We start from the raw sequence: 24,989 nt of genomic DNA, 5'->3' as shown, positions 1-24,989 counted from the left end.
TTCAATTTCAGTCAATAATCTCCAGTGGCCCTCTATTGGTTTCTAGGAATAAACAGAAATTCCTTTGTTTAAAATGTATAGTTCTGCACCATCTGATCTCCCCCTACTTACCAATCTTCCAATATATCACTCCCCTTGAAACATTCTGTTACAGAACTACTAGTTGCCTCCTACCTTCCCTCCTTTTCTCCTTTCTTCCTTCCAGCTACAGGATCAAATGACTTGCCCAGGATCAGACAGCTTGTAAGTATCTGAGGGTTGAATTTGAACTCAGGTCCTCCCAACTTTAGGACCTGTGCTCCATGTATTGCACCACCTAATTTCCCCCTAGTTGCTGTTTCTGGATCACAATGTTGCATCCTCTATCTTTGTCACTTTGCACTTGTCAATTATGTCAATTATTAAGAATGCTTTCCTGTTCCTCTCCACAACTCAGAATTCCTGAGAAGCAGCATAGCATAATGAATGGAAAGCAGGACATGGAAGTGGGAGAATCTGGCTTCATATCCTGCCTCTGATATTTATTGGGTGACCATGAGTAAGTCACTTAATTGCTCTGTGCCTCAGTGATCTAACATGAAAAATGAATGGGTTGGACTGGATGGGATGATCTATACAACTCCTTCTTAATTCTAAGTTATCATCCTATCATCTTCACTACTCAGAACAAACATCCCCTTCTGCAGGAGTCCATTCCCATTTTCCACCTTCCTGTCTCAGTTTTAAAACTACTATTTATGTATCTTGTATGATCCTATTAAACATACATGCTTTCTCTCTAGTTATAATGTAAACTCCTTAAGAGTAAGGACAATTCTTGTTTTTTCCTTTATATTCTGAAATTTTATCAAGCATCCAAGTGGTTACTGATTAATGATATAAAATATTACTGTATAACTAAGAAATCATAAGCAGGAAGAGTTCAGGGAAACATGGGACCTCAGATCAAAATGAGCAGAACCAAGAGGACAATATACACAATGACTACAACAAAGGAAATAAAATGATTACTAATGGTAAGTTGAACTCTAAGTAAGGGGAAAACCAAAGGTAATTCTAGAAAACATTAAAAAAATCCATTCTCTATCCTTCTTTACAGAAGTAGAAGGCTATCAGGGCAAAATTTAATATACTATCAGTCAAGGTTTCTATATCAGATTTTCTGCTTAATTCTTTTTCTTTTTCACAAAGGAGTTTTAGTTAGAAGAGGGACAGTGGGACATAACTGGAATATAAGAGCAAAAGTCATCGATAAAACATATTCTTAAATACATATATTTTAAAAAAGCAATTTGAGTTGCCTAAGTTAAAACATTCATTTAAGTATAAAATTCATAAATCATCAACACTAACCTTCAAGAAACTAATATGCTAGCTCCCTGTTCTTTAGGACCAAGGTTTAATTTAATTTAATAACCTTCTTAAGCATCTACTACATGTAAATTGGTCAGATTCTGAGAACACAAAACAAGACAAGTATCTCCATCACATTTTTACATCAAAGGTTACTGTGAATGCAGCAAGCCTCTTGGAGATGATTATAAGTTATCCACAACAAACTCTGACTTTGGGAAGATGGGGGAGTTATAGGAACCATAAGGAGCCATTATTTCATTTAAAGCTCATTCTATAGTATTGTCTTGTGGTCAAGATGACCAGTACTATATTAGCAGACACTTACTATCTGTATGACCTTGGACCAGTCACTTCACCCTGTTTGCCTCAGTTTCCTCATTTGAAAAATGAGCTGGAAAAGAAAATGGCAAACCACTCTGACATCTTTGCCAAGAAAACCCCAAATGTGCTCATGAAAAGATGGACATGGGGTGGCTAAGTGGCATAGTGAATAGAGCACTGGCCCTGGAGTCAGGAGTACCTGAGTTCAAATCTGGCCTCAGATACTTAATAATTACCTAGCTCTGTGGCCCTGAGCAGTCACTTAACCCCATTTGCCTTGAAAAAAAAAAAGATGGACATGATTGAAAACAATTAAATAACAACAAGAAGACTGCCAGAGTTACTTTCTGAGAGGTCTAGTTAAACTTGACTTGCTTAGATTGTAGATTCTGAAAGTGTAAGGGCCACCTCAGCTAAATTTGATTGCCAAGTATTTGCAGAGAGTCAGCCACGGTGGCAAGCACCAAGGATACAAAAACAACAAAAATAACCCCAACCCCCCGGGAGCTTACAGCTAAAGAGGAAGGAAGCAGTGGAAGGAGTTAGCCTAGGAATCTGGAGTCTACTCTGGGGAAACAAGTAATAAAGCAGGAAGAACATTGGACTGGAGCTCAGGTGTCCTGAGTTTGAAAATTAACTCTGCTAATTTACTGCTTACATTACCTTGGACCTTCCTTAAAGGTCTGAGGTGAAGTATGAAAGGGGTGAAAGCACCCATTGGTACTTAGAGGCTGTTGCTACTTGTCAATGAACAAGTCACTTCCCTTTTCTGATGGCTAGTCTAAGGAGACAACTCTTACATGACTTAATATCAATACTCTCTGAGGCTGATGGGGTTAATGATAGGCTTCAGCTCTGAGGAAAAAGGCTTTCCAATTTAATTATTCCCCAGTCTTCCTAGACTCCCTTCCCTCCTCTCTCTCTATTTTTGTTCTCTGAAAACATTGAAGTGCCTATAAGGTGCAAGGCATTCAGGATACAAAGACAATGAAACTGCCCCCTGTTCTCAAGGGACAGTTAGGTGCAGTGGATAGAGTGACAGGTCTGGAGTCAGGAAGACTCCTCTTCCTGATTTCAAATCCAGCCTCAGACACTTACTAGCTATGTGACCCTGGGACAGTCACTTCACCCTCTATGCCTTGGTTTCCTCATCTGTAAAATGAGCTGGAGAAAGAACCGGCAATTTACTCCTTTGTCTTTGCCAAGAAAACCCCAAATATGACCACAGAACTTTGTAGTTGGACATGCCAGAAAAATGATGGACTACTTGTAGCAAAGGTATAAAGCATTCAGGATGCAAAGGCATTTGAAATTGTCCCCTTCTCTCAGGGAGCTCACACTACTGGGAGGAGGTTGTATTGCTACACATGTGTGTGTGTGTGTGTGTGTGTGTGTGTGTATGTGTGTATGTGTGTGTGTGTGTGTGTACATATCTAAATGTGCATGTTCATATGCACACACACACAAACATTTATATTTTTTAGTCTCTTAAGATTTATTACAAACCATGTCAGTTCCTGGAGTATCTTTCTTTATGTGTTATATCCAATGTTTAGAATTTGAGTTCTTCAAGAACAGAAAATCTCTTTATTTTCACTATATAATTTAACATAGTCTTGGCACATCGTAAGCACCCAAATGCTTTTTCATTCCAGGCAGAAGTTCATCACCTAGAGTGCATGAACTTGTTTAAATCTTTTGATAACTGTACTTTAATAAAATTGATTCCCTTTGCAAACTTATGTACCTTATTTTCTGCATTTAAAAACACTATTTTGAGAAGGGGTTCATAGATGTCACCAAACAGCCAATGGGGTCCAGAACACAAAAAGTTTAATAACCTTTGAAAAAGAAAGCCCTTGAAAGAGGTCAGTCCCTTGAGGTCAGGGACGATCTCAATTTATACTTGTTTCCTTTGCTCCCATCACAATGCTTGACATATAACAGGCATTTAATAAATTCTTGTTGACTCAATGAATACAGTTCAACTAATATTTAAGTGCTTAAAATTACAACAGTTTAGGTCCACTGTTATTAGGTGAATCATAGTCACAGGATCCGTTGGGGCCTCAGTTTCCTAAACTGTAAAATCTTGGAACTGGAACACTATACAAAATCAAATTTGATTGATGTGTTGGTTATTTTTGTTTTACTTACCCCTTCTTTTCTTTTAATCTTTACTCTCTGGATGGAGGGGAAAGAGGTTACACTGGGAAACTAAGGTAATGAAAATAGCAAAAGCCATCATTTTTGATATTTTACAAGGTGTTTGGTGGCTTCTAAAATCATCTATGACTTCTTTTTTTTAAAGAAAGATTTTATTTATTTTGAATTTCACAATTTTTCCTCCTATTCTTTCTTCCCTCCCCACCCCCCACAGAAGGCATTCTGTTAGTGTTTACATTGGTTCCATGTTATACATTGATCTCAGTTGAATGTGATAACAGAGAAATCATATCCTTAAGGAAGAAATATAAAGTATGAGATAGTAAAATTATATTATAATATAATGCTATTTTTCCAATTTGATGGTAATAGTCTTTGGTCTTTGTTCAAAGTCCATAATACTTTTTCTGGATACAGATGTTATTTTCCATTGCAGATATCTCAAAATTGTCCATGGTTGTTGCAATGAAGGGATGAGCAAATCCATCAGAGTTGCTCATCACCCCCATGTTGCTGTTAGGGTGTACAATGTTTTTCTGGTTCTGCTCATCTCGCTCAAGATGTTATGACTTCTAAGGTCCTTTCTAGCATTCAAGTTGTTTGAACATTAAGATACAGTTCAACCCTACAATTTCATGCTAATACATTATGGACATAGATTGGGTGGGTCATGAGATGAAAGAAAGTAAGGGATAACCAATGGTTAGCCTGTGTGCTCCACTGATATCCTTGAGATAGAAGAAGAAAGGAAGCAATATCCCAGGTCACTGAACTGATCCCCTGTAACAAACTTATGGGAAGGACCTGGGCAAGCTACATAAGCAGGAAAAGATGGATGATGGGCATTATGGGAGAAATATCCCATGTTCATACATTCCAGAGCAACTGGAGTATTTGCGCATTAACTGTATGAGATGTATAATAAAGATGTGTTAAACTGAGAAACAGGACTCCAATGAATTCAGGTTTGGAAGTTGTCCCATAAAGTGCTGGGGGCGGGGGGTGTCAGGAAAACCTGAGTTCAAATTTGACTAAGATACCTACCAATTGTATGATCCTGGGCAACTTTCTTAACTTCTGTCTACCTGAATTTTCTCAGCTGCAAATGGGGATAACAATAACCCACTATCCAGGGTTATTAATGAGCATCTAATAAGATAATATTCATAAAGCACTTAGCACAGTGCCTGATACATTATAGTCACTTAATAAAGGCTTCTATCTTTTCTTTTTTAGGGTCCATCTGATGATTTTCCCCTCACTCAAATGCTTTTCTATAGTAAACAGCTTAAACCTCAGGACCTGGACAAATAACTTTGCTGACAAGGCACTTTGCAAAAAAAAAAAAAAAAAAAAAAAAAAAGCCCTGCCAATTCCTGCCGTGACTTTGCTAGATAGAAACCAGACACAGTTTTCCAGGCAAAGTCTGAGATGTGACCTAACTGAGAGAATCCAGAATTTGGGGAGGAGGAAGGTGAGAGGTGAGCTCTAACTAAGGTATTTCAACTTTTTTGAAGCCATTCATCTTGAAACTGCCATTTGATGTTTCTGAGAATATCATGCAGGAGAAAAAAAAAATCATCAAATTATGTTAGTCACTCAACTGCCCTCTGACTTCTTATCCTTAACATTCCTTGCACAACGACAGCGGCTCCCAGAGTTTGCTTGCAAATGTGTTCTAAATGAGAGTTTGAAGAAATATCACTGCAGAGGATCTCAATAATTGTCACCACCAAGGGAAGTCATTCACACAGGGTAATAAAAATGTCTTACCCTGGTTGAATAGAAAATTCAAAGTGCTGTAGACTGGGGGGCGGGGAGGGAGGAGGGAGAGGTAACTTGAGACTGAATTCAAGCTTGAGGAAAAAAAAAACACTGCACAGCAAAAGTTTAACTCAACTCCCATTAGTCCCCTTTACTTGGAATCCTGAAAGCTTTGTAGTAAATGGAGTGAGAACCCTGGGATAAGAGTGGTGTCTGGGGATGGGGCTAGCCCACTTTACTGACTGACTGTGAAGTTGTAAAAACTTTCAGGATGGGGTTACTTGGAGGAATGTGATCTGATCCTCTGTGTATCTAAATGTGTATGTTAAAAAGCAGGATTAGTGCTGTTTCAATGCAGACTAACTTTACTCTCCATTTGGATATCTTCTAGAAATCTCTTGCCATTTGGAAAGGATAATCTGATCCTCTAACATACACCCAGAAAATATTTATAGGGAAAATCTAAGTTTTCCACATCAGACCAAAAATGAAAGAGCTACCTTGAATTAGAAAAGAAAAGGGGGGGGGGGGTAAGGGAAGATAGCAGAAAGAGTATCAGATTTGGAATTAGATGGCACAGCTTTTGCTATTTACAACCTGTGTGACATGGACAAGCCCCTTTACCTCTTAGAGTCTGTTTTCTCTTCTGTAAAATGAGGTTGGAAGGAACAAGGCACATTGGAAAGAGCTCAGGATATGGAATCAGAGAATCTCTATTTGATTCTCAATTCTGCCCCTTCTTGGCTCTATATGTGGGGCCTTGGATCTGTGGACTAGATTATTTGAAAATTCTTTCTACTTCTAAATCCAAAGTCCTGTAAATCTAGGAAGGCATGTTAGGGCCATATTATTAAAGTCCACTGAAAGAAAGATTTGATCATAGGAGTGATAAGACCAATGCTCTGTGATTACTGTGGTTGGGGTTTAGAAGGATGATTAGGATAGGAAGACTGAAAGAAGGAAGTCAATTAGGAGGCTATTTCAACAGTCCAGGTGAGAGTTGCTATGGATTTGAGCCAGAGTAGTAGCAGTGGAAGTGGAAAAGAGGCAGAGTGCTGCAGATGGTGAGGAAGATTCATGACTAGGGAACAGAAAGAGGAGGGGAAAGATGATGACATTGGTTGAGTTTGAGGAGTAGGTGAGATATCTATTTCAGTAGGCAGTTGAAAATACAAGACTAATCTTTGAAGAGAGGTGATGACTAGAGATCAGTTAATCAATGAGCACTTAAGTTCCTACTATAAGACAGCCATTGTGCTGTAAAAACAAGAAAAACATTCTATTCTTGAGGATCCCATATTCTAATAAAGGAGAGATCATACAAAAAATTGCATATACAAGATGTATATAGGATAAATAGAAATTTCAGAGGAGTAAACAGCTAGATGGCACAGTGGATAGAATGCTTAGCCTGGAGTCAAAAGGATCCGAGTTCAAATCTGTACTCAGATACCGACTAGTTGGATGACTCTGGGCAAGTCACTTAACCTAGTTGGCCTCAGTTTCCCCATCTGTAAAATGAGCTGTAGAAGGAAATGACCAACTACTCCAGTATCTTTGCCAAGAAAACTCCAAATGGGTCACAGAAAGTTAAACATAACTGTAATGACTCAACAACAAAAATCTCAGAGGAAAGATACTAGAAAGAGGGAGAAGTTTGAAAGGGGGGCTAGAGAAACCTCTGCAAAAGGTATTTAGGCTGAGTCTTGAAGGAAACTAGGGAAGCCAGGGGGTAGAGATAATGAGGAAAGGCATTCCAGGCATGGCAAGGATGTTTGGGTAAAAAATGAGTAAAAAGGCATGGAGTCAAGGAATGAAATATCTTGCATAAAAAACTGAAAGAAGATCAAGACCTACTAAATCATAGAGTATGGGGAGGGGAATAAAGTTTAAAGAAGACTGGAAAGATAGAAAGGAAACAAATATGAAGGGTTTAAAATCAAAAACATAGATTTTTTACATTTGATCTTAGAGGTAATAGAGAGCCATTGGAGTTAACTGATGGCCAGTGGTCATGGTGGTGAAGGTTCAGTTAGATCTGTGCTCCAGGAAAATCTGTTTAGTATCTGAGTGAAGAATACACTGGAGCAAAGAGAGACTTGAGGATTACTAAGCTCAAATAAGGCTAAAACAATTGTCCTGACATTGGAAGATGAGAGCCTGTCCCAGGATGGGGCAGTGGAGATGAGACAGAGAAGAGATGCTATGAAGACAGAAAGAAGACTTGGCAACAGAAGGGAGATGTGAGATGGCAAGAATAGATTATGGAATGACCTACAGAGAAAGACAAAATAAGATGGAAAGAGTACTACATTCCAAGTCAGAGAACCTGGGTTCAAGTCCTGGTTCTTGTACCTAATACCTGTGCATCCTTAGGCAAAGTGCCTCATCTCTTCAGGTCTAAGGATGTTAATCCCAAAAAAGAGATGATTGTACTTGTTCATAAGATCATAGTCTTAGAACTATTAAGGGACCTCAGAGGCCATTGAGTCCACCCTAATTCACATACAAATGGAGAAACTGAGGTACAGAATGAATGATTTGTCTAGGGTCACATAGGCAGCCTCTGAGACAGTATTTGAACTCAAGTCCTTCTGACTCCAACCCCAATACCATACCCATGAGTCCTGGATTGGATGTTTTCTAAGGTCCCTTTCTAGACTTTCTAGACTCAAATTCTAAGTACTGACAATGTAAAGAAGAAATAGTAGTGAGGAGGTCCTTAAACACTATTATTTGTCTTCATCTTTTGTATCTGGTATAAAATTTGTCAGACTAGTCTACGGATGCTCTACTTTCCTTTTTTTTTTAAGTTTTTGCAAGGCAGTGGGGTTAAGTGGCTTGCCCAAGGCCACACAGCTAGGTAACTATTAAGTGTCTGAGGCCAGATTTGAACTCAGGTACTCTTGACTTCAGGTCTAGTGCTCTATCCACTAGGCCACCTAGCCACCCCACCTAGCCACCAGATGCTCTATTTTCCAAAGACATCTTTGCAAGCTTTGAACTCCCACCTGCTAAGTGTAAAGACAACAGGGGGCTCAAATTGTGTTTGAGCTTCCCTTGCAAAGAAAGCTCCCTGGGGCCATCCATTAGAAGTTGGTATCTAAACCCTACCCTCAGGCATGTCTAGCTGGAATTCAAACTTGTCCTCTGATCTTTAATAAAATGAGAATGGAGGGAGACCAGCTCTCCTTTCTGGATTAGGTCCCCAAACAGGACCAAAACAGAGAGCTTTAAAGATAAAAGATATTTCTTCAAGGCTCACAGCCCCACTACCCTAGTCTTCAAATCAATGTTAATCACCTCCTAATTGCCTCTTATCATCTGGTTTCAAATTCCAAAATGTGAAGTCACTATTCACCTGTCTCAGAATCCTTATCTCTGAAAACTCATGAAAGCCACAGATGGTAAAAATGTCCCTTTAATCTTATTCTGACAGGCTTTATGCATGAAAGCCCTCTGCAAATCTTCATTTAAATAATGCGAAAAGGGTTCAACTTACTCTTCTGCAGTTCTCCCTATAGGGCAGCTAAAAATTCTGCAGGTAATTATGGGAAACTAGGTTCTTTTGTACTCCTTTTCTATTAGAAGGGGACCAAAGCCCATCCCCCAAAACCACACCAAAACCCCTAAGCCACCTCCTGGCCATCCCACATACTTCTTTCAAAATTTAGTTAGCCAATAGTTCCCATATCTGGAGTGAATGAAGTGGATGAGCCTAGTCGTGGTAATGATAAGAACAACAGCAACAACAATATCAGCTGACATTTCTAGGTCACTTTATGGCTTGCCCAATTTTATTCTTCACATATGTTATTTGACTCAAGTCTCACAACAATCCAATGAGGCATGTGCTAATAATAACCTCATTGAATAGGTAAGGAAACCAAGAGGATAAAAAATTTCACTTTCTTCCAGTTTTTCTTTAAGGCTCTGTCTATTTGCTCCCTAAAAGAACTTTGAAGTCAGGGGGAGTATGATTTTTTCATTTTTTAATTTCTGTCACCTAACAAAGCTTTGCATATAATAGGCAAACACTCAATGCTTGTTGAATGGGAAAAAAAGAATTTATATAGTTAGTATTAAAATTGTAAACCAGGGTGGCTTAGGTGGCACAGTGGATAGAGCATTGACAGTGGAGTTGAGAGAACCTGAGTTCAAATGTGACCTCAGACACTTAATAATTACCTAGCTGTACAGCCTTGGACAAGACAAAAACCAAAAATAAAAAAAAAAGTTAAAAAAATTTTAAACCAAGGAACAGCTAGGTTATCACAATGATAGAGCACCAATCCTGGAGTTGGGAGGATTTGAGTTCAATTTCAGCTTCAGATCCTCACTAACTGTGTGACCCTGGGCAAGTCACTTAGCCCCAATTGCTGCCCCCCCCCCCCAATGCAAAGCAATCCCAGGATATTTTCTTTGCAATGTCAATTTTAGGCATAAATAGAATTATGTGCATTTACACTTTAAGGAAACCAAAAGAGCTAAAGGGGCATCAGACAATAAGGTCTAGTCTCCTCAGCTCTATTCTCCCATTCCCCCTCACTCTCTCCCTAAAAATTCTGCTTCTTAATCATTCATAGTATATCCAGAGTAGGTTACTTGAGCTCTCTAAAGTCTCTTACAGCTCTAAGCCTTTGATTCTATGATTGTTTAATTTGCTTAAGGATTTATAGGAAGAGGAAAAGAAGAGGGTTGGGAAATTACAGGTCCTTGTCTTAGAAATTTAGGTATTTAGGAAAGTGCCTCTGTTAAACCACTAGAAATAGAGGGATATGAAGAAGATCAGAAAGAGAATACCAGACAAACAGGTTTTCCAAACAGTGTTGTTTGGAAGCAGAAACATTTAAGTTCTATGCTAAGCCTGTGCTTGTATATATAGTTAGTAAAAGCTTGGATCAGAGTTAGTAATAGACTCATTGAGTAGGGTCCATTGCTAGAACCAGGACAAAAAAAGATTGTTCACAAAGTTGTTTTTCAAGATAAAATTTCCTTGAATTCCCACACATTCCAGGTTAGAATGTCTAGGATTTCAGAGATCACCATGTTGTTTCAACACAAATGGGTAAGAGGCACTAAATATGAAGTATGATAGCCTCACAGAGTCAGAGGGTACCTGGGGAATTTGTCCAATCCTTTACCCAATTAAAGAAACCTTTCAATTGAATACTCTCCAACTTCTCAGAAGTAACAATTTATCACTTAATTTATGATTGAACATTTTCAAACCTGGGAACCCTTGTGGCATTAGAATTCCTGAACTTTAATATTACTGGCAGTATGACTGTTAAGTGAGTCATTTCCCATTCTTTGGCTTTAGGTTTCTCATCTACTAAATGAGGGATAATTATTCTTGCATTAACAACACTTAAGTATAGTAGAGGTTTAGCTTCAGAGTCATGAAGATCTTGGTTATAAAGAACAGAATTGTCAAACATATGATCTATGGACCACAAGTGTCGCCCAAATCAGATTAAAATGTAATTGGGAAATAGTTAATAAAGTAAATACAACAAAGCATAAACAACATTGCATTTTAAAAACTAAGACAATATATGAACTCCAGGGATCTTTATATACAGAATAGTGATTCATATTTTCTATTTGAGTTTGACACTGCTGGTAGAGTGCTGGGAGTAGAGCCTGGAAGACCTTTGGAAATGCTGCTTTCTTTTCTCTTACAGTGACTTCTTGCCACAAGTTCTTCCCCACTCCAGTTACTCTCCACTAAGCTAACAAAATGATTCTCCTAAATTGCACATTTGACCATGTCATCCCACTATTCACCCAACTCCAGTAGTTCTCTCCTACCTCCAGGATCAAATAGAAAATCCTCTGGCAGTCAAAGCCCTTCATAAATCATCTCCCTCGCCATTTCCAATTTATTTTTATCTTACATTATAACCTCCACCCCTACCACCAGCACTAGATGTATTACAACTAGTAACACCAAATGCTGAGCCTTACACCAAGGGATCAAAATCTACTATGTTGCTATCAGACCCCAAAGGTTTCTCCAAAATTTCTTGGAAAATATCTCCCTGGTTCTCTTACAGACAGTATACTTTCAACTGCTAACCCACTTTGTAGTCAGAAATGAAAGGCAGCAGGGGACTGTAAATCATGTCTGTCCTGAATCCTCTCTATTACTCAACTCCTTCTGAGAAGCTGAGGAGCATGGTGAAGGACTTCCAGTTCACGACAATATGAAAACCAACTGAAGAAACTAGAGATGCTTGGCAAAGAGAAAAGAAGACTTGAGGAAGTGGGTGGATATGAAAGCTGTCTTCAAGTATGAGAGGGGCTTCAATGATGAAGTGGTTCAATGTAAGAAAAAGAATTCTCTTTAGAATTCTCCTAAAGTCAACTAAGACTCTTCCCAGAGACAGCAAGCTTCCCTGGAGGGGAAGTTTGTATTCTCTGGAGGCTTGTATTCAAATGCTGGATGACTGCAAATCAGCAATGTTATAGAAAGAATTCTTGATGAGATACTTATTGAACTGGGTGATCAGTGATGTCCTGATGTCCTTTTAAAGTCTGGGATTCTGGAATTGTACGAACAATTCAATTCAATAATTGTATACTAAGTATTAATTTCCATATGGGTTGTGAAGATAATATAAAATATATAAACATAAAAATATTATAATATAATATAATGTAATGTATTGTAATATCATATCATATCATATAATATCATATAAAGCATATTAACATAAAAAAGAAAGAATCCCCAACTGGGAATCATGAGATCATTCTGACAGACAGTTATTCACTACTTAACTTCTGGACCTTCTTTGCCTGTGAAAAAGGGTTAATACTGAGAAAGACTTAGAAACTTTTATCAACACAATGACCCATTACAACTTTAAAGAACTCAAGATGAAAAATGTTGTCCACCTCCAGAGAGAAAACTGATGAACTCAAGATTAAGGACTGAATTATAAAGTGGGGGGGGGGGGCAGCTAGGTGGTGCAGTGGATAGAGCACCAGCCCTGGAGTCAGGAGTACCTGAATTCAAATCCAGCCTCAGACACTTAACAATCCCCTAGCTGTGTGGCCTTGGGCAAGCCACTTAACCCCATTGCCTTGCAAAAAAAAAAAAAAATTAAAAAAAGATTAAGGACTGAAAGTAAGTTAATGGGTACACACCTGGAATGTTGGGAAGGTCAGATAATAACTCAAATTTATATACCAATTCATTTTAAGATGCTTTTATCAACTGCCTGTGATGTGTAAGGTTTAGAGCTGGGTGCTGGGGATACAAGGAAGGAAAACAGTTCCTGCCTTAAGAATATTACATTTCACTAAAAGTATAGAATGTGGGCAAAGATGGCAGTGGGGGAATCAGGAAAGCTTTTGCATTGAAGATAATACAGAACTTGAGCTTTGAGGGCAGTTAGACATTGCAGTGGAGAGAGGTATTGGGTCTTCAGTCAGGAAGGCTTGAATTCAAATCTAATCTCATACATACACTACCTGTATGACCTTGGGCAAATCACTTAACCTTGGTCTTCTCTCAACTGCAAAATAATGGCACCTATCTTTCAGGCTTTTTGTGAGGATAAAATGAGATGATATTTTTAGGGGTTTTTTTAGGTTGGTGTTTTTTTTTTTTGCAAGGCAAACGGGGTTAAGTGGCTTGCCCAAGGCCACACAGCTAGGTAATTATTAAGTGTCTGAGACTGGATTTGAACCCAGGTACTCCTGACTCAAGGACAGGTGCTTTATCCACTATGCCACCTAGCCGCCCCGAGATGATATTTTTAAACCACTTAGTGAAATGGCTGGCATATGGTAGTAGTCATTTTATAAATGTCTATTCTCTTTTCCTTTCTTTGAAGGAAAATCGAGTCAAGATAAATGGAAGAATTTTTTTTTGTTGGGGGGGCTTCAAGTGTGAGGTTAAGTTTGTATTTTATCCTAAAGAAAATAGGAAGTCACTGCATACTTCCAAGGAGTCCCCCCACCCCCGAAAATTCGCAGAAATATCAGTATAGGCAGTCAGTCAAAATGGGAGGTCCAATTTTTTTCTTCCTGCATCTATCCATCAGGTCATTGATAAGCAGTATGAGGCAGCCCAAGACAAAGAGAATCTGATAAGCCAGACAGTGGGTTAAATGGGGCTGAGATCTCTGTGTACTGGGAAATTAGAGACTCCCTCACAAAGGTCATCAGTTAGCAGAGGCCCAGGGCTAGACCTGTTCACTGCAGCCATCCTAATGAAATGCAGGAAGAAGCAACTGACACTTCCACTCATCAGCAGCCCTCCCCACACTCTCAGCCTCGTGGAGCAGAATGGCACAGCCTGGCTAATGAAGGTTCCAAGAAATGTCTTCCTCTCCTGAGAGCTGAGTCTCTGCCACCTGGGGGAGGATTTTTAGCTGTCAATCAAACATGTCTAGGCTGCAGCTGTAGAGCTGATTAATTCATCTCTGAATCTGGCTGGTTTCTAGGTAAGTGGAAGAACCTATTTGTAGATTCTTTATGAAAAGTGGGTCAGAGGACTGACCTCCTCACCATGTTCCACTTCCCAGGCCTGCTATCCAAGCTCAAGTCGCACAAATCAGGATAAGCAGTATTTGAGCATAGCTACCTAAGAGCCTAGGGGGAGGGGCAGACAAGTCCCTAGAGGAGGGCAACTAGATAAACAAATGATTTATTCCTTACAAGAAAGGAATCTGGAGAAACAGGCTGAGTTGCTTGACCCTCAAATCCCACCTGCCCTCACTTCAAAGAGTCACTAAATTTTCCTTCTTATTCAACAAAACCACAAAACTTATAGCTTTTCTTACAAGCACAGTGCAGTGCAAAGTGGCAAGAGGAAATGGGGTGGGGGGAAGGAAGGTGTAGAATCTCTTAAAATTGAAAAATCACCCCTCAGAAGCAAGGAGTATATGTATGTGCATGTATTGGAGGGGAGGGGCAACTTGTTTCAGTCATCCAAAAAATGAGGTGCTTGCTTTTTAAGACAGTTCCAGAAATGGTCCCAGAGGAATGGAACACAGATCCAGGACAAAAGGAGTCAAGGCCTGATGGTTCCAGTGGTTCACTTCCACCCTTCCATCTGCCTTAATTGACCAATCAAAAGCAACACTTAAAAATACATTCTCTTCAGGAACACCGAAACTGGAGAAGTCAAACCATAGAGACCATTTTGTAATGATCCTTCAATACCCAGATCACATCCCACCTCATCCTTCAAATCTTCAGAAGTATTCCATGAAAGCATGTAAGAAGCAACATGGTAGGGCAGAAAGAGTGGGACCTCGGGAGACAGGACAAGCCCTCACTCTGGGCTTAAAGGATCTGAATCCAAGTTTTGACTTTGATATTTGCTACCTCTGTGATCTGCAGCAAACAAAAGAGGATATAATATTGACCTTGGAGTCAGGAGGGCCTGGATTCAGATTCTACCACAGATACTACTGGGCAAGTTGCTTAAGCTCTCTATGAACTCAGTCCTCTTTTTTTGCAAAATGGGGGTAAGGAGGGAGATGGGGAGCTGAATTCATTGGTCTCTTAGGACCTTTCTAACTCTAAATCTAAGATTCTTTGACTTTGTTTCTGTAAATTAATCTCCTTGGGTCTTGATTTCTTTTGTAAAATGAGGCTAAAATGTTCTCTGAAGTTCCTTTCATCTTTAATTCTAATTCCATATACAAGTGATTAGATAACTGTTAAGTATTTCCTAGTTTCTGTTTGTCCTAGCTGTTGAAACTTGCTGAATGTGATTTGTCTCTTTTGAAGGCTATTGATTTCTCCTAACCACTGAGAGCTCCAATCTCCCTGCCCTCTAACCTGAATGAAAGTTTGGATTCTAGGTCCCAGGAACTTCCCTTTACATTAAAGTCCTTAACCCTATTGTTCATTGACCCAGAACAACAAAGAGGGAAGAGCAGAAGATTTGGTTTCTAAAACTACCATAATAAGGAGTTATTTAAGAAAGGAGGAACATAACAAAGGGGGGGGGGGATAACTAAATGTGTCCCATAAAAGAGATCAATCCATCTTCTCTATTTTTTTTGTAAATTAGTTTTGCTATCTTTTCATCATAAATATTTACTTTCTAAAAGAAGCATCATGCATAATGGAGTATCTAACCTAATGGTCGGTTATTAATGCAGATGATATTTCTAGAGTTATTGACTACTGAATGATATTTCTATGTCTAGACACCAGTTTAATTCCCCCTGGCATCATTCCACAGCTGAAGCCTAGCCTCTGATTGGATTAAAAATATTAAAGGATTTTTTATTCATCAAAGCTAACTATTTCAGTTTTTCTCAGGCTTCCTGGGTATTCTTATTGGGCAGCTGCAAAGAAGAAAAGGGGAAAATATGGGAGCTCTTGAGTGCTTGGCCAGGAAACTACATAATATAGTAGAAACACACATGGTTGAGAAGCAAGTTTTTGGTATTCAAGTACTGACTTTCCTCTATAACTAACTGTGTGACTTTGGTCAAGTCACTTCCCCCCAAAATCTGTAAAATGAGATTAGATTAGAGTCACTAAAGTCTTTTCTTGCTCTAACATTCTGAGCCAATGGAAATCCTCTTTGTTCTTTGTATAGTTGAGACACAGTCCATGATATAACTCTTATCTGGGAGGAAGTGAAGATAATAAGCATTTATACAGCACCTGGGCTAAGTATTCTATAAATAATATCTCATTTGATGAACACAATCTGATTTTCCAGAAAACTCTTTTCTTTTTTTTTTTTTGTTGTTTTGCAAAGCAATGGGGGTGGTAGTGTTGGTTTAAGTGACTTGGTCAAGTGAGTATTATACTTGCTAAGTAAGTATTATGTGTCTGAGGTCAGATAAGGTCTGAACTCAGGGCATTCTGACTCCAGGGCCCTTGCTCTATTCACTGAGTCACCCAGCTGCCCCCCACTTTATCACTTTATTTTTTGCTAGACAGTGGGGTTAAGTGGCTTGCCCAAGGCCACACAGTTAGGTAGTTATTAAGTGTCTGAGGCCAGATTTGAACTTAGGTCCTCCTGATTCCAGGACTGGTGCTCTATCCACTGCGCCACCTAGAGGCCCCCCACTTTATAATTTTCAAAAAGCTTTCACATATATGATTCAATTTGATAAAACAATAAGGCAGGATTCCCATTTAATCAATGAGAAAACTGAGGCCCAGTGAGTTGGGAGTAGAACCAAAGTCTCCTGACAAGTTTTACATCAAACTATATTTGGTAACATTGCTGCCCATCATTTCCTTAGGAGTAGGATTGCTGATAGTGAAGTAGGGTACAGAGAAAATATATAATATTTTGAGACTTTTCTGTTCTGTGAAGAGTATTCTTCATTCTGTCAACCATTTTGTGATCTCCATTTCCTAAACCACATTGGACATTTTTGGTCATGCTTTTTGGGGCAGGAGAAGGTAACATAGTATGTAGTAAGTGGAAAGCCCCTCATGCACAATGAGTACCATCTTAGACACTTCTTGGAGACAGCCCCGTGGTGTAGCATTGGAGAATACCTGAAGTCAGATGCTAAACCACTCCTCAAACACCACTCTCATCCCACCCAACAGAAAGGTGTTTGAGTGGACTTCAGCCCAGCTCTTGATATCTTCCTTCTTTCTCTTCCCTTTTCTGGACTCCCAGCAACCTCCACTCACCTCTTTCTCTAAACTAGATTCACATGATCTGGCCAAGTGAATGGAACAATATAGCCCCAGCTACATGTGTCTGGATTTACATTGACTTAAACTTCTTTCTTTTTTTTTTCCCCTCTTAAGCATTTTAATCTTTTTAACCTTATCTTCTGCTGATCAGTCTGTCCTTTAAATAGCTTACTATCTTGCTGTTTCTCCAGAGAGGTTAACCTGCAAACTATTTGCAGTCACATGTGAACTTTATGTAATGATTTGTGAACTTACTGTAATAACGTATGAACTTTGAAGTAACCTGTGAATTAAAATCTAAGCTTTTCTTAGCATCCTGAATCAGAACGTTGGTGAGTTTTTCACTCAAATGAACTCCCATGGATTGTTCTTTAAGCTCCCTTTCTCTGAGGGCATTTTCCCATCATCAACAACAAATAATAACTCACATTGTTTCCCAAGGGCGGACGATACTATGGGGACAAAAAGTCCCAAAGAAACTTACCTTTCTTTGAATTCTAGAAAGACTTTGGCCAGACTGCTCCCACCAGCCATCATTGATACATCAATGGCCCTTAGGAAGCTGTTGTGCACTTTAATTAAATCCTGAAATGAAGGAACAGGCAGCATGTTACTGTACAGTCACCATATAGGAAGGGTTCACAATTCTTGTAAACAATCTTATGATCCCTTTTTGTTTCCATTAAGTGTTGCAATGTAAGAGACTCCTGAAAGATATATCCCTGAATCACCATAAATACTAGTGTGTAATTAAGTTAGAAGGTTATACAATGATAAATGTATATGGGAGTTTTGAGCTTATTAAAGTCCCTTTACTAAATCTAATGGGAGTCCAACAGCATACATTAGCCTGTCATAACATATAGTAGTGAACCTCAAGTAGCCTGGGTACTGTAAATGAACAAGGATGGAATAGCACAAGCTGTTGTTGGTCCATTTCTTGGGCTACTTCTTAAGCCATTATTCAAAGAGAGAAAAACTCAGAAAGCCAGTTCATGTCCTATTTCCCACTAGGAATTCTTCTAACCTTATAATGGAGGAGGCTGAGTTGGGGTGGGGGGTGGAGGATAAGGAGATTTCTGCTTTAGAAATATTATCTGTCTTTACAAAATGATATTACTCAACTTGACTGTCAATTTGAGCTTGATATCTTGTTTCTGAGCTTGACATCCATCTATCCTTGATACACTTTCTCCATGAAGCCTTCCTACATACATCTTATAAACTTGCCCACATCCAAGAATAGTCCAATTTATATGAAAAAGCATTTCTTGGTTTATTTTTTTTAGGTTTTTTGCTGGGCAATGGGGTTAAGTGGCTTGCCCAAGGCCACACAGCTAGGTAATTATTAAGTGTCTGAGGTTGGATTTGAACTCAGGTACTCCTGACTCCAGGGCCGGTTCTCTATCCACTGCATCACCTAGCCGCCCCCAAGCATTTCTTGTTTTTAAGAAAGATTTTATTTATTTGAGTTTTACAATTTCCCCCCACCATTCTTGCTTCCCCCCCCACAAAAGGCAATTTGCCAGTCTTTACATTGGTTCCATGCTATACATTGATCTCAGTTGAATGTGATGACAGAGAAATCATATCCTTAAGGAAGAAAAATAAAGTATGAGATAGTAAAATTACTTAATAATACAACTTTTTTTCTAATTTGACGGTAAATGATTTTTGGTCTTTATTCAAAGACCATAATTCTTTCTCTGGATACAGATTATATTCTCCATTGCAGATAGCTCAAAATTGTCCCTGGTTGTTGCACTGAAGGGATGAGCAAGTCCATCAAGGTTGATCATCATCCCCATGTTGCTGTTAGGGTGTACAATGTTTTTCTGGTTCTGCTCATCTAGCTCAGCATCATGAACAAGCATTTCTTAAATGCCTATTGTGTACAATGCACTAGGTTAGACACTGAGGATACAAAGACACTAAGACTCAAGATGATCTTGCCCTCCATAACATTTCTCATAATACACTTGGAATTTTTCTTTTTATTCATCTTACTCTCATTGTAACATAGTGATTTGTAATGCTGTTTCTCAGCTTATCATCACTTATAAAGTAAACTCTTTGAAAGTAGAACCTGAGTCTAATTTATCCTTATATCCCTTAGCATTTACATTATACCTTACCCATGGACTAGACCTGAGATGTCATTGATACCAGAAATTCCTGGAGAAGGAAGCTTTCTATCAATGCAGATTAGCACCTTCTCAACAATTTATTATCTCAGAGATAATAACAATTGCTTGAAAGGTCCATCCTAGTTTCTTATAAGAATTCCATTATGCATTTTGGTCATCTGCTCCCTGGAAGAACTGAAGACAAACAGAACTCTCTCATCATCCTGACCTCAATGAGTACGCAAGATGGAGAGCAGGATTTCACTTGGAGAGATAAGGTCCAGATGTTCTTGTTGCCTATTCTTAGTCTCCTTGTGCCAATGAGAACGAGGGAGGCCAAAGCAGGAGATCCATGCAAGTGTGTCAACTGTTCACATATTTTGGCTACTGTAGCAAGTGCTGATTAGCTAGGCTACAAATCTGACATATAGTCTCTGAGAAACTCCATTAATGTGTGTATTCTGAGACATCATGCCTAAATATTATTTCCCTCTTCCCTGTAGTAATTATGTTCATATGAAGCTCCAGGTGTGCATACCTGTAAACTGTTTCCCCTAAAGGTGCAGAGAAATGCCTCTCTCAGGCTATTGAGAAAGTTCTTATTGGTCAAAACAGCCTTTCATATTCCTTGATATTCTCACAGTTCCTCTTTTCCAAAGAATTCAAAATATTTTCATGGGATTTTTCTCCCTTCTAATACTGCTTTTCCAAAAGCAAAACCTGTGATTTTTTCCAGGGTCAGGAGCTCCAGCTAAGGAACTTACTTTAGGATGGCACCTTCATTGCCTAGTGTAGTGAAAAGTTAAGTGACTTGCCAAAGGTCAAAAAGTCAATGTCAGAAGCAAGTTTTAAACCCAAATCTTCCTGATTAAGAGGCTAAACTTCCTATACCTTAAAAGGTGGTGTCTCTCACCACTTTCTTGTACATTCTCACTTAAGTCCTGGTGAGATAGGAAGTATTAGATCTACTTGGCAGACATCGGTTGACTATGTCCAACTACCTTTCAAAAAAGAAGTTAAGAGATACAGAAGCAATGAACTCCTAGCAGCAAAACACAAGGATAATTATGAAATTTGTTGGAATTATAGTGCCAAGTATCTGATCTAGGGATCAATGTTCCAGGAGCACTGGGAATCAGTAATGCTTCCCTTCAGCTTCATAGAGTGAGAACCAATGGGTACATAAAATAAAAGCTGGAAAGAGGAAAGCACATCCCCTTTGAGACTCTTACCTCTAGGTTGATAAAGATGGCTGTCATGTCCAGGGGGCTCAACACCAGCTTCAGAGGATTCATATAGTTCTGAAAAAGAGGAGACCACAGAGCATAGGGAATGTCATTTCTTTGGGAGTGAATACCTTCTCAAAGGGAGAAAGGAGGCTATTTCCTTTATCTCTGCCTCTATCAAGAAGGAGGATGACCAGAATTGGAGCTCAAGATCAGTTTGCATTTGAGACTCATTTTAATTCAGTTCAAAGAACATTTATTCAGTTCAGTGAACAATGTTAAAGGCCCTCAGTCAGAACCCCATCAACAGTTAAATTCCTTGAAGGTAGGTATTGTGTTTTTCTGCAATATATGCCATTAATCTCTCAATAAACAAGTATTTTTGAAGTGGCTACTATGAATCAGGTACTGTGGATATAAGTACAAAGAATGGGGGAGGGGATGCCCAAATAACAAAACAATGTTTCACACATTAAGGATAGAATGCAATAACATGATATAAAAAACTTTTCTAAATTAAAAATATTTTGTATATAATATATATATATATATATATATATATATATATATATATATATAATATTTTACAAAAGTGAACCTGTACAAAATAATGAAGAGTGAAATGAGCAGAATAAGAGAGTGTGGTATACTAAGAACAACTTTGGATGAATAAGTCATTTTGAGTACTATAAATACCCAAATTAACTATAAAGACCACATGTAAGAAGACACTATTTGCATCCAAGCAAAGAACTGATTAACAAAGTTATGTATAGAATAATTTTATGTATATATATATTATATAGATATAGATAAATAAAATGTGCGTTTAGGTGGGTATGCATACCTACACACACACACACACACACACACACACACACCACACAAACTTGTGCCCAATGGTAGCCATCTCTAGGGCAGGGGAGGAAAAAAAATTATATGATAATTTTATTTATATTTAAAAGAAATAGCAATTTGTACATAATATAATTGCAGTTTCCTGTGCAATTTTTTTATTATATTAGTTATAAAAATGCTTATTTCATGTCACATTAAAAATAAAATAAAAAATTTTTTAAATTATATGTGTGATAGGAACAAAAGACAAATCCAAAGTTCTCTAAGACAACCTGAGAAGGGAGAGTTGATTTTTATGTTGTGGGAGAAAGTAACACTTAAACTGAAGTTCCACAGACAGGTTTCAAAGAGCCAAGATGAGAAAGTTGAATATTTCAGGAGAATGGTCTCCATCTCTGGCTTCCAATGACACTTGTATATTCCTCTTGGGTGTACAGGATTTAGGCCTGGAGAGAACTTTAGAGATAATCTACTAAATTTTCTGTCCTGATCTCCATTTTCCTATTTCCAACTGTCTCTAGTACCTTCAACCCACAGAAATTTTAACTCAACATGTCCAAAGTTGAACCCATTATTTCCTTCTTCCTTTCCTTCCCTCCAAAACTTTCCTTTTTTTTTTCTCACAATGTCCCTATTATGACTGAGAATTCTATCATCTTCCCAGTCATCCAGGATCATAATATAGGTATCACCCTCCAAAAAAATCTCATTCTCTCCCAACCCCTATATCTAATTTTATGATCAATTCCTGTTGATACTATCTTTGTACCATCTCTCATAGACAATCTTTCTCTCCTCTGACCCAGTGATCATCCTGTACCATCACCCAACCTGGTACAGGCCCTTATTACCTCATACCTCACAAATTTATCTTCCTATAAAGCACAGGTCTGATCCTAACTCCCCACCTCCACAATCCCCCAACTTCAGAGATTCCCTGTGACTACTAGGTTTGAGTATGAAATCATCTGGTTTATCCTTCAAGACCTTCACAATCTGGCTTTTTCCTATCTTTTTTGGTTTATACCTTATTTTCCCCCACATCCTATGCAGTCTGATGGCACTGGCTTTCTATTCCTCACATTCCACACCCTTATTGCCTGACTCCCAAGCATTTTCACTTACTCCAATGCCTAGGATGCTCTGGCTCCTCATCTCTCCTTCTTGGCTTCTTTCAAGATCCAGTTAAAATTCCCCCCTCTGCAATAACTTTTAATACTCTTTAATGTAGCAATACCTTCTCAATACTTTCTTCTCTCTGAGTTTCTTCTCTCTGAGATTTTCTCCTCTTGTTTCTACAGTTTTTTGCATGTTGCCCCCCACCATATGTTATGAGCTCTCTGAAGAGAACACATAAAAAGAGAGGAAGAAGGAAAATCAATACAAAAATTATAATTTAAAAATTAAAGTCATCAAGACAAGAGAAATGAATCAAAGGTTTCCCAGGGATCCCTCGTGGAGCAGGAACAACAACTTGGAATGGGAAGTCTAAAAGTGTGGTGATACTCTAAGGCAAGTTCTTCTGCCCCTCACCTAAACTGCTGTAAATACAGATGTTATCACTGCTCTCTATACCTGGGTAGAAGCTTTATAAAACATTAAAGCCCTAGAGATGGCATGATATATAGTAGAGAGAACTCCAGACTTTAAAATCAGAAGACTAGAATTTGAATAGCAGAACTAACACTTGGCAGATGTGTGATTTTGTCTGAATCACTTAACTTCCTTGAGCTTCAGGTTTCTTTCACAGAATGGAAATGGTAAAACTTGTGCAACCTACCTTATAGGAATGTTACAAGGAAGTAACTATTTATATCTTAAAGTGCTACAAATTATGTTATCACTATTATTTACTACATTCAGGCTCCTAGACTTATTGTGGCCATGTATTCCAGACTTGGGGGAGGGGTCTCTCCTTTGATTTCCTGCTTTAACTTTTCTGCTTAGTAACTTTTTAACTTGCTAAGTCTTGGACCTGGGTGTAATAAATTGAGGCTAAGAAAAGTTAAGGGGTGCAGCTAAGTGTCCGAAGGTGGATTTGAACCTGCCTCCTGCTTGTACTTTACCATGGTGTTTCCTTAATGAATCTCTCCAGGTGCTACCTCCTTCTCTTTTCCCATATCAGACCCTTTTTCTCCTTTTTTTCTAGAACCCCATATGTGCTGTCTTCCCCCATTAGAATATAAGTTTCTTAAAAGTAGGAACTCCATATTTTTTAGCTTGAATTGTCTTCTCAGTAGAGAGAAAGTACTTAACATACTTTATCTGTTGGTCTTCTCTGAAACCTTATCTCATAGTTCAGTTATTATCAGCTCTGCATTCCCTCATATCCTCATTCTAAGCTGAGGGTTTATCTTACTTGCTATATGCTTACTTATCTTCCTAAAGGAGGATAATGTAGAAGAATGAGTACCTGCATGGTACAATTTGAGACAACTGCACCCAGGGTCTCTGACCACAGGGACCTGTGGGAGCTAACACTGGGTACTAAGGCTTATATCTTTCAGGGAAAAGTCCAGGTAAATTACAATTAAACTCAAGCACATTCTTAAGTCCTCCCATTTCTACTCCCCCTCCCAGAAATGTTCCTTTTTCTCCTTTCTTTCATGATCAATGCATAAAAAATCCTGATTTTATGAGAGGCATTATATGAATCTGAAGCTTAAAAGGAAGAACTCTTATGGTGATTTTTAGGGTAAGCAGTTATAGGTTCCAATGAGATGGTTATCTGAGGATCAGGAACACTAAGAGGAGCAGAGGGGAATGCCCTTTTATTAGAGTGTTGTCAGGGGAGGGGAATACTCAGCATGCTCTTACCTGGTGATCGAGTGGAGGCTCTTGAGGTTGAACGTTCTCGAGATTTGTAAGGGTACTTCAGGGTTGTGTCCAGTTGTTTAAAACTTTCCTTGAGTGAGTGGCATTGGTAGTATTCTACTAACTCCTGCCAAAGATAAACATTGCCATAGTGCTTATGAGACCAACAGCCTAGACAAACTAAGTCCTCTCTTCTGAGCACTTCCTAAGGCATACTCATTCAGGAAGCCCTCCCTGACTACTGGAGGTTCACTGATTCTTCTTTTTTCTAGCTCTGTTTGCATATAGAGTCTGTGGCACTGAGCTGGGCACACACTTGATAATCTGGGAGCAAACAAAACACTGGTCTTTTTGCCTGAGGCAAACTGTAAGGGAGAAATAGCTTCATATATTCCTCATAGCTCTCTTCTTGCCCTACAAGTTCACAGTGTCTAGCACAGGGCCAGGCTCAAAGTAGGTGTTTAGAAATCATTTCACTCATGACATTTTGATGGTGCCTCTAAGGGCATTATGACCATGAGTCTTGTCTGTTGAAAAAAGAGCCTCCATATTGAATCAGTGACAAAGTCACATGCAGTCAGAGAGAAACATGCCCACCCATTCTCTTCTTCAGGAGTAAACCTACTCAGACTTTTAAAGGAGGATCATCACCAGAATTTTCTGACTTTCTAAGAAGAGACCAAGAGTCTGCTTGGATATTTGAGACTCTCTTGAA

The 24,989-nt window shown here is 38.7% G+C and overlaps 2 protein-coding genes across 3 annotated transcripts in view; both read right to left on the bottom strand.

Moving 5' to 3' along the window:
* Positions 1-21,069, bottom strand: part of LOC141505181 (guanine nucleotide exchange factor VAV2) — an 81,941-nt gene extending 60,872 nt beyond the window's left edge. The window contains exons 1-2 of one of the 2 annotated variants that reach the window (XM_074210757.1): positions 20,609-21,069; positions 17,735-17,835 (exon numbers count right to left, since the gene is read on the bottom strand). In XM_074210757.1, coding sequence (XP_074066858.1) covers positions 17,735-17,835; positions 20,609-20,671 — 164 coding nt within the window. In that variant the 5' untranslated portion in view covers positions 20,672-21,069. The remainder of the gene's footprint in view (positions 1-17,734; positions 17,836-20,608) is intronic. The other variant, XM_074210758.1, reaches the window with a different exon arrangement.
* A 1,840-nt stretch (positions 21,070-22,909) lies between these two features.
* The window catches only part of LOC141505182 (guanine nucleotide exchange factor VAV2-like), a 447,203-nt gene continuing 445,123 nt past the window's right edge, over positions 22,910-24,989 (bottom strand). The window contains exon 26 of the mRNA XM_074210759.1: positions 22,910-24,401. Within this exon, the coding sequence (XP_074066860.1) occupies positions 24,246-24,401 (156 nt within the window). The 3' untranslated portion in view covers positions 22,910-24,245. The remainder of the gene's footprint in view (positions 24,402-24,989) is intronic.

Source organism: Macrotis lagotis, chromosome 1, assembly GCF_037893015.1.
Source record: "Macrotis lagotis isolate mMagLag1 chromosome 1, bilby.v1.9.chrom.fasta, whole genome shotgun sequence".
Taxonomy (NCBI): Eukaryota; Metazoa; Chordata; class Mammalia; order Peramelemorphia; family Peramelidae; genus Macrotis; species Macrotis lagotis.
Note: the sequence above shows the minus strand (reverse complement) of the source record. Positions and strands in the feature narration are given on the sequence as shown.